Source organism: Nicotiana tabacum, chromosome 24 (genome assembly GCF_000715075.1).
Source record: "Nicotiana tabacum cultivar K326 chromosome 24, ASM71507v2, whole genome shotgun sequence".
NCBI lineage: Eukaryota > Viridiplantae > Streptophyta > Magnoliopsida > Solanales > Solanaceae > Nicotiana > Nicotiana tabacum.
In genome coordinates this window covers 33,301,775-33,311,914 of record NC_134103.1, presented here as the reverse complement: position 1 = coordinate 33,311,914, position 10,140 = coordinate 33,301,775, and the positions used below count along the sequence as shown (strand labels likewise).

General features: G+C 43.2%; 1 protein-coding gene across 1 annotated transcript; it reads left to right on the top strand.

Moving 5' to 3' along the window:
- The first annotated feature begins 1,376 nt into the window (after positions 1-1,376).
- On the top strand, positions 1,377-2,123 carry LOC142178094 (uncharacterized). The gene has a single exon (XM_075247421.1). The coding sequence runs from the start codon at positions 1,377-1,379 to the stop codon at positions 2,121-2,123; it is 747 nt and encodes a 248-aa protein (XP_075103522.1).
- Positions 2,124-10,140: the final 8,017 nt, after the last annotated feature.

Genomic DNA, 10,140 nt, shown 5'->3' with positions numbered 1-10,140 from the left:
AATGGTAGCTAAAGACATCAACATCGCACACAAAGTCGAGGCGCACAAAAATCTGCCTCAACATGAGAATTCAATCAATGAAACCCACAACGAGGGGGACGTGGCAACCCCGATCCATGGCAGATAATATCCCAGATCTGTGCGGGAGCCAACTCCCGATAATGCGGAAGACGAACACGTTGCGGAAACGGTAAGGATCTTGAGAGAGCAACAGAAAGCATCATGGGCCATCTCTCAAGGCAAGACTAAGTCATGACAGAATTGAAGCAGGCATTATCAGGTACTTCCAACAATGCAAATATAAGAGGCCTAGTTCCTCCCAGTGCTCCTGCAAATCAAACGGCTCAAAGAGTTGATAAAAACACCCTGAGGGGTGAGGTCGGTTTCAATGAAGCCGGGGATACCGATAGCGGATCCGGTAACGACAGCGATAATAATCCCTTCAAAACAGAACTCATGAGATTCAAAAGGGAGATAAACGAGCAGATGGATCATAACGCGAAGGAGTTTCACGCTCGAATGGACCAGATTCTGGACGCACCACCGGTGTTGAAGAGCCCCAATTCAAAGAAGTACACCAAATTGCCGTTTAAGTCGAGCACAACACCATAATTGATTCTGAAACAGTTCAAGATGCCGGACAAACCAAAGTACAATGGGACTTCAGTTCCTCAGGAGCACATCACAACTTATACAATGGCAGTGAATGGAAACGACTTGTCCCAACATGAGATTGAGTCAGTTCTGCTGAAGAAATTCAAAGAAACCCTCATGAAAGGGGCCTTGACATGGTATCCACTCCTACCCGAACACTCAATATATTCCTTTGAAATGCTCGCATATTCTTTCATTAAGGACCATGCTAGGGCCAGGAAGGTCCAGGCTCGGAAGGCGGACATATTCAGATTTGCGCAAGGAGAGTCTGAATTGCTGCGTGAGTGCGTGATCAGATTCCAGAAAGAAAGGATTATGTTACCTGTCGTGCCAGATGAATGGGCGAAGGCATTCACTAAGGGTCTAAACCCGAGAAGCTCTGACGCCTCCCAAAAGTTGAAAGAAATCCTGCTCAAATTCAAAGCAACCAGATGGGCGGATGTCCACAACCGCTATAAATCAAAGATAAGGATAGAAGATGATCGGCTCGGGTTCCCGACATCAACCAAGGAGCGGGACCGAGACAAGAACCGGGATAAGATCAAGGATAATTTCGATGCAGACTGGTAATCTTCCAAAGGTCGCTTATTGCCTTACGAGAGAGCCAAGGGACGCGACAGTAAAAGACTTCGGTCCTCAGATAGGTTCGCTCCCGAGATTCCACTTATCCCAAGTTGTTAGAGTATAATTTCAACATTAGTATCGTGGAGTTAGTATCATCGATGAGGAATATCAAAGAGGCACAATTCCCGAGGTTAAGCAGATCTGATCCCAGCCAGAGGGATCCTAAATTATGGTGTGAATATCTTGGGACTCATGGCCACAGAACTGGGGAATGTCGGCATCTGCGCAAGGAGGTCTCAACGCTGTTGAAGAACGGCCATATCAGGGAGTTCTTGAGTGACCGAGCCAAGAACAACTACGCCTGCAGCCAAAACAACCCAGAACCCTCGAAGATAAGGGAGGACCCAACTCAGTTGACTATCAACATGATTTTCAGAGGGAATAAAATTAACGGTGTAACCTTCTCGATGGCCAAGAAGACAAATGTATCGGTGACACACAACAAGAAACTCCGGGAAGTCGCCAAAGACGACATCACCTACACGGAGGAAGATGCCGACAGACTTCTTCTGCTGTATAATGACGCCCTAGTATTTTTTCTTAATGTTCTAGATTTCAAGATTAAACGTGTTTTGGTTGACCTAGGAATCTCAACCAATATCACTCAATGGAGAGTGCTGGAACAATCCAAATTAACCGGAAGTATTATTTCGGCAACAAAGCTCCTCGTCGGGTTCAACTTGGCAAGTGTGACAATCCGAGGAGAGATCATGCTGCCCACGAATGCCGAAGGGGTTACAAAGACCACCTTATTTGAAGTAGTGTATGGCGACATGGGCTACAACATAATTTTTGGTAGACCATGGTTACATGAAATAAAGACCGTACCATCAACATATCATTAACTGCTGAAATTCCTGACCCCGGAGGGGATCAAGCAAATAAGAGGAGATCAATCAGCAACGAGAGAAATGAACACAGTTTCAATTTCTAGCATCAAAGGGAAGGATCCCAACAAATAAAAATTACAGGAACTGATGCCTGCTCACGAGCCGAGTAAAGATGATAAAGGCGAGGATTCGTCGGAATCCCACCAGGTACCGAGGTCAGGATTTATTAATTCCCTTAAAGATAACGTTGATTGTTTTGCATGGTCGCACTCGGATATGACAGGTATCCCGATAGAGGTGATCGTGCATAAGCTAAGCCTGGACCTAAGCCCTCCGATAAGGCAAAAGAAAGTCTGATAGCTGAGGTCAGAAATAGGTTTGTTAAGGAAGAGGTAACTTAACTACTCGACATCGGTTCAATCCGGGAGGTAAAGTATCCCGAGTGGTTAGATAATGTAGTTATAGTTCCGAAAAAGAATAACAAGTTTCGAATGTGTGTAGATTATAAAGACTTGAATAAGGCGTGCCCTAAAGACTCGTTCCCACTCCCAAACATCAATCAAATAATTGATGCAACGACCGGGCACGAGTTAATGAGCTTCCACGATGCCTAATCTGGGTACAACCAGATTAAGATGAACACAGAAGATAGGGAAAAAACTTTGTTCATAACAAACTTCGGCACATATTGTTATAATGTTATGCCTTTGGGGCTTAAAAAGGTCGGAGCCACTTATCAGAGGCTCATGAACAAGATGTTCGAGAAACAAATAGGTAAAACAATGGAAGTATACGAAGATGACATGTTGGTCAAGTCTTTGAATGCATGTGATCACTTAAAACATCTTCAGAAAACCTTTGATATACTAAGGAAGCATAACATTAAGCTCAACCCGGAAAAATGCGCGTTCGGGGTTTGCTCTGGTAAGTTCTTAGGTTTCTTGGTTTCACAAAGGGGGATCGAGGTAAATCCCGATAAGATCAAAGCCATCGAGGACAACGCAGACCAGGTGACAAGCGTAAAAGAAGTCCAAAGGCTAACCGGAAGATTAGCCGCTTTAAGTAGGTTCATCTCTCGATCCTCGGAAAAATGTCATAACTTCTTCTCTCTTTTGAAGAAGAAGAACAATTTCAAATAGACTCCAGAATGTCAGCAACCCTTAAGAGACCTGAAACGTTATCTATTAAGCCCCTCATGCTATCAAAAACGGGAGAAGGTGAACAACTGCTAATAACTTAGCTGTCTTAGAGGTTGCAGTAAGTGTCGTGCTAGTCCGGGAGGATGAAGGTATGCAATTTCCTGTCTATTATGGTAGCAAAGTTTTTTCAGGAGCGTAGACTCGTTATTCGCACCTTGAAAAACTGGCCCTAGCTCTTGTAGTCACCTCTCGAAATCTTAGGCCTTATTTTCAATGCCACCCAATAGCCGTTGTGACGACCTTCCCTTTGTAGAATGTTCTTCACAAGCCTGAATTGTCAGGCTGGTTAGCTAAATGGACGGTTAAAATCAGCTAGTTTGATATTGAATATAAGCCCAGGACTGCGACCAAATCGCAAGTTTTAGCCGACTTCTTGGCCGATTTTAGTCCTGGGTTATTACCCTTAGCTGCTAAAGAAGCGGTAATGGTGTGAGAAATGACATCAGGAGTTTGGACCTTGTTCACGGATGAAGCCTCCAATATGAAAGGGTCCGAGCTCAGGGTGGTCCTAAACACACCTTCGGGGAAGACCCCGAGGCAGGCCAAAAATTTTTTTCCTTTAACTAACAATGAAACCAAGAATGAGGCATTAATTGCAGAACTCGAGCTAGCCCGGGGACTTGGCTCCAAGGTCATAGAGATCAAATGTGATTCTCAGCTGGTCGTAAACTAAGTATATGGGATCTTTGACACAAAGGAGGAACGCATGCATCAATATGTGATTAAAGTTCAAACTTTGCTTACACGATTAAGGGAGTGGTCGATCACACACTCCCCGAGAGAAGAGAATGTAGAAGCAGATGCATTGGCCAATTTGGGGTCGTCCACGGAGATGAAAGGATGTTACTCCAGTACTGGCATTCAACTTATGCATTAGGTACTAGATGTGGACAGTTATTGTGAAGTAAATACAACCAACCTAGTCTGGGACTGGAGGAATGAGTTTATCGATTACCTTCAGCATGGTAAGCTACCCAAAGAGCCGAAGGCCTCCTGGGTACTATGCACCAAAGCAGCTCGTTACAGCCTCTTGGATGGACAGTTATATAGAAGATCGTTCCAAGTCTCGTTAGCTCGATGTTTAGGAGCCTGGAGGCAGACTACTTTATGAGAGAGGTCCATGAAAGAATCTACGAGAACCATTCCAAGGCAGATTCGTTGGTGCTAAAGCTGATTAGGGAAGGATACTACTGGCCCCGGATGGAGCAAGATGCAAAAGCGTTCATTCAGAAATGCGACAAGTGCCAGCGCCACGCGCAATTGGTGCACTAGTCGGCGGATCTCTTGCATTCGGTTTTGTCCCCATGACCATTCATGAAATGAGGGATGGATATAGTTGGGACATTGCCACGGGTCCCGGAAAGGTAAGATTCCTTTTAACTTTAACTCATTACTTCACTAAATGAGTTGAAGTAGGTCCTTACCAAAAGATCGGTGAGCGCGAAGTGGTCGACTTCCTATGGGAAAATATAATTTTCTGATTTGGAATACCGAAGTAGATCGCCTATGACAATGGACCACAGTTCATAGGCTCCAAAGTCACAAAATTTCTTGAAGACTTGAAAATCAAAAAGGATTACCTCCTCACCATATCATCCGAGCGCTAATGGACATGCGGAATCAACCAATAAGGTGATTATTCAAAACCTCAAAAAGAGGTTAGAAGTAGTTAAAGGCAAATGGCCGGTAGAATTACTGGGCGTACTATGGGCATACCGAATGATAGCAAAATCAAGCATGAAATATATACCTTTCTCTTTCATATACGGCTCAGAAGCTTTGATGTCGGTGGAGTAGGAGAACCAACCTTACGGTTCTTCCGAGCAAACGAAGAAACAAATAATGAGATATCGCTAGTAAAGTTGGAACTGCTCGATGAACACAGGGACTTGGCACACGTGAGGATGATGGCTCAGAAATAAAGGATGGAAAGATACTATAACCGGAGGCCAATATCCTCTACTTTAAAGTAGAAGACTTGGTTTTGAGGAAAGTGACTCAGAACACTCGAGAAATCAACGTCAGGAAGTTAGGTCCAACGTGGGAATGCCTCTATCGGGTTTCAGTTGTCACCGGTAAAGGTTCATACGAGCTGAAGAATCAAGATTTAGTCAAATTGCCTAGCAACTAGAACGTGACTCACCTCAAAAGGTATTATTGTTGATGGATCCTGCCTATACTGAAAGTATGTGCTGCACTTTTTTAACGAGGCAACAACGGAAAGCATATTACGAAGGAAACGTCATCAGCAAAGCTAAGACCTTAAAATTACAAGGCACTGACATAAGAGATCACTACGGGATGGTTAAATAATCTTTGGCTCGATGGCAAATTCCTAATGGGAAGTAAAACTTGCCATCAAATCAAAGGCTATTCTACCGTTCACAAGTGCTTTACCTAGCGGAGCAAGACTTCCAGTGTTCCAATACGCATACTTCGCATTCTAACACTGGGGGGGGGGAATAGTATGAGAATACGGAAACATGATTGCCACGAAAACCGAGAGACCGAGATCTGGGAACAATAATATTTCATCGAGACCGGGGACTACACGGCCAACCCCTTAGAAACAAGTTGTAACGTTAGCTACTTATATTGGCAATTTCATTTTTCAGCAAACAAATGCTAATGTGCTTTTGAACATAGAAGGAATAAAATGAAGTCCTTTTATTTTTATCTTGTTTCTTGTCCAAACGATGAATTGATTTTATCATTTGAGCGTTAACTAAAAACATCGAATGCTAGTGCCGGAAAGAACAGGATACGTCCTCTTCAAGAGCACTATAAACATAAGAGGGCCCTCTCTTATGAAACCCTCATAGTAAAGGGTTGGTTCCGGAAGAGTGTATGTCCGGAACCCAAAGGCTAATGGAAGAAGATACACCCAAAGCCTTATCTAATTCGACGGAAAAAAGAATGAACTTTGTGCAATACTTAAATAAAACGTCTTCTTTTTTTGTCAAGCATGCCAAACGGCATAAATGCAAAGATACAAAGGTAAAACAACAAAAGAAAAAAAGGAAAAATCTAAACTTCATCGCCACCGGAACTCGGGGGAAGAGAGGCATCTACTCCCCGCCCCCCTCCAGGAAAAGTAGGCAAATATGTCGTCGGTGTAGGATCTTGGCCTTTGTGAGCATCCTCTTCAAGTTCCTCTCGATTCCCGAATACTCAGAACCAATACTAGAAGAGTTAGTTACATCAGGCTGAGCCGGGAGACGTTCTTGAGCAGCTAACTTCAGCGCTCGAGCCTTGGTGATCTCATCATTAATATCAATAACGCCTTCTTTGGCCTCCCCCAAGGTATTTCTCCTCATATGGTAGATAGAATATTTCTTTTCAAAGACGAGTGAATCCCCTTGGTGTTTGAGCTTTGTCTTAAGCCTGTCAACCTTGGCCAAAAGGCCATCCCCGTCAGATCTCGTGGCACCAAGACTAAGATTAAGATCACGGATTATAGATATGTGAACCCTATTTTGATCCATGATCTTCTTATACCTTTCTTTTATCCGAGCTCACTTCTCCTCGACAGCAACAACCTCTTCGACTTTAGAGTTCAAGGCTGCCTCCAAATTATTTGCTTGTTCAATGGAGGTAAGCTCGCGCTCGGTAGCAGCATCCTGGCTTAGAATCTTGAAGCTATGCATATAGCTGAGTGGCTTCTTGATTGTGATCCATCACCACCTACTCACTCTACTGCAACCTCAAGCTCGGCTGCTTCAGCAGCCTTTCCCTCTAGATCATTGTCTTCTTTGAAGGAAAGCCTCTCCATCACTAGCTTTCCTGCCATCGTTAATGACCACGGTGGTTGAGGCCGGCTTGGGCGTGGCCTTTTCTATTTTCTTATTTTTATCCCCAGCAGAGGAAGAACGCCACCTTTTTTATTGCTTGTTATCTAATTGGGATCCCCAACAGGAAGCACATGCACCGGAGACAGATTCAAGGGCACCGCTCCGAGTGATAGCCTCTTGCAACAACCTCGCTGCCTCTGCGGGATCGGCGAAAACCTTAATTTCGGGGTAGGTAACAGAACCCTACGAGAGTCCTAAATCAAACAAAAGGGTATAGTTAGCAAGTTTTCCTATGAATACACAGAGAAGAAAAGATTGAAGAATCAATTTACCATGGTTCTTGGCCTTCCACCCATATTTGGGGGCCAACTCCTTCCACCGACAAGTTTCTGGCATAGTAATGTACAGAATCTTCTGAACCACTAGTCCATGCCTTAAACCCTTGGTGGTGTCCACTAAGTAGATGAAATAATAGAAGAAAAAGGGTTAGCATAGACAAAGAACAACCTTTTTACGGAGAAAGAGATAGACTACAAATATACGTGAACGACTCCATGATTCGGGAAAAGATGGAGTTGTGGCCGGGATGATATCCATGGTAGAAATGACGACAAATCGCTCCATCCACCTACGGTTATTGTCATCATCCATGCTGGTAAGCAGAGCATTGTCACCACGTTTGCTGAAATTTATTACTCCCCCACGAAAGAGTTTAGGGGAGTAGAGATTCATCATATGTACAAGTGTTAGGGTTTTCCCAGTCTCCGGGCATAGCCGGCGCAAACAAACCAGTGTTCGCCACACAGAAGGGCCTACTTGTGCCAAACAAACCTGATACTGAGTGCAAAACTCCAAGATCATGGGGTCAAGCCCCCCGCTCAAAGAAAACGGACCCAAAGTGAAGGGGTGCGTATAGACATACGTAAAACTCTTCTTGGTAAAGGTAACCCGCTCCACCATGTCAGGAGCAATGATGTTTAGGTCATGGCAGTCACAATCGTCCATCACAGTAGGAATACTAGAAGAACGAATAGAAAAGGGATACCTGCTAACAGGCCAAGTTCGAGGATTCGCGGAAGAGAACTTAAGTCATTAACATTGCTCAAGTGTTTGGGTATGATAGTGCTCACCGTAGGAGGATCGGCATCAACATCAACCTCTTTATCTTTGTTTCTCTTCTGGCCTCCACCGAAGAGAACACTAGAGTTCTTAGAGGACTCAGTAAAAGAAGCCATGACAATAAAGAGTTTATGGGTTAAGAGAAAAGGAAGGAGATGAAAGCAAAAGAAGGTTAAGAGCAAAGAAGATAATGAACTTATGAGGGCTTTGGATAGTGAAAGAGATAAAATAAAGAGTATAAGTAAAGATATAGACCGCAAAAATCATGGACATGATTATCTCGAGAACCAGCAAAAATATTGTTGAATGGTGGGGCAACATGTGTTTGGGGTATTAAATGCAAACAGACGTGCATTCTATCAAGCGTCAGAGACTGTTCAGAAAGCTTAAGAAAGATTTCCCGCCAAGAAAGAAATCTTCACCAACTTCTCGATGACACAAAGATGTGTCACCGGAAAGCAGGGGACTTATCTGTATAGGGTAAAATTGGTTTATATTAAATGATCCGATGATACGACGACACATGGAACCAGAGACAGATGAAAGAGATATCAAGTGAGAACCAAGACCGGGAACAACAGTTGTAGTTGGCACGGGACAAACCCCAAAGGAAACATGATCAACGTGAGCAGGTTGAATGTTTGTCACCAGATGGCACTCAATTAAGAATATTCCCTAGTATTAAATAGGCATCCATTGTAGAAAATTTTGGCATTCATAGTCTGTCGTTACATATTCATCAATGATCCTCTTTATTGTCCTTTAAGTGGGGCTTGATCCTAGGATCTTGTTTCCTAGGTATAGCTAGAAATAGTAGCTTCAACAGTCATAGTAGGGACACAAACTCTTTGGTCATATCAGGAGCAATGATGTTTAGGTCATGGCAGTCACAATCGTCCATCACAGTAGGAATACTAGAAGAACGAATGGAAAAGGGATACCTTCTAACAGGCCAAGTTCGAGGATTCGCGGAAGGGAACTTAAGTCATTAACAGTGCTCAAGTGTTTGGGTATGATAGTGCTCACCGTAGGAGGATCGGCATCAACATCAACCTCTTTATCTTTGCTTCTCTTCTGGCCTCCACCGAAGAGAACACTAGAGTTCTTAGAGGACTCAGTAAAAGAAGCCATGACAATAAAGAGTTTATGGGTTAAGAGAAAAGGAAGGAGATGAAAGCAAAAGAAGGTTAAGAGCAAAGAAGATAATGAACTTATGAGGGCTTTGGATAGTGAAAGAGATAAAATAGTGAGTATAAGTAAAGATATAGACGGCAGAAATCATGGACATGATTATCTCGAGAACCAGCAAAAATATTGCTGAATCGTGGGGAAACACGTGTTTGGGGTATTAAATGCAAACAGACGTGCATTCTATCAAGCGTCAGAGACTGTTCAGAAGGCTTAAGAATGATTTCCCGCCAAGAAAGAAATCTTCACCAACTTCTCGATGACACAAAGATGTGTCACCGGAAAGCAGGGGGACTTATCTGTATAGGGTAAAATTGGCTTATATTAAATGATCCAATGATATGACGACACGTGAAACCAGAGACAGATGAAAGAGATATCAAGTGAGAACCAAGACCGGAAACAACAGTTGTAGTTGGCATAGGACAAACCCCAAAGGAAACATGATCAACGTGAGCAGGTTGAATGTTTGTCACCAGATGGCACTCAATTAAGAATATTCCCTAGTATTAAATAGGCATCTATTGTAGAGAATTTTGGCATTCATAGTCTGTCGTTACATATTTATCAATGAGCCCCTTTATTGTCCTTTAAGTGGGGCTTGATCTTAGGATCTTGTTTCATAGGTATAGCTATAAATAGTAGCTTTAACAGTCATTGTAGGGACACAAACTCTTTGGCAAAGCTTATGTTACACCTTATTCTCAAGCTAAATAATACAACTTTTGTTTGATA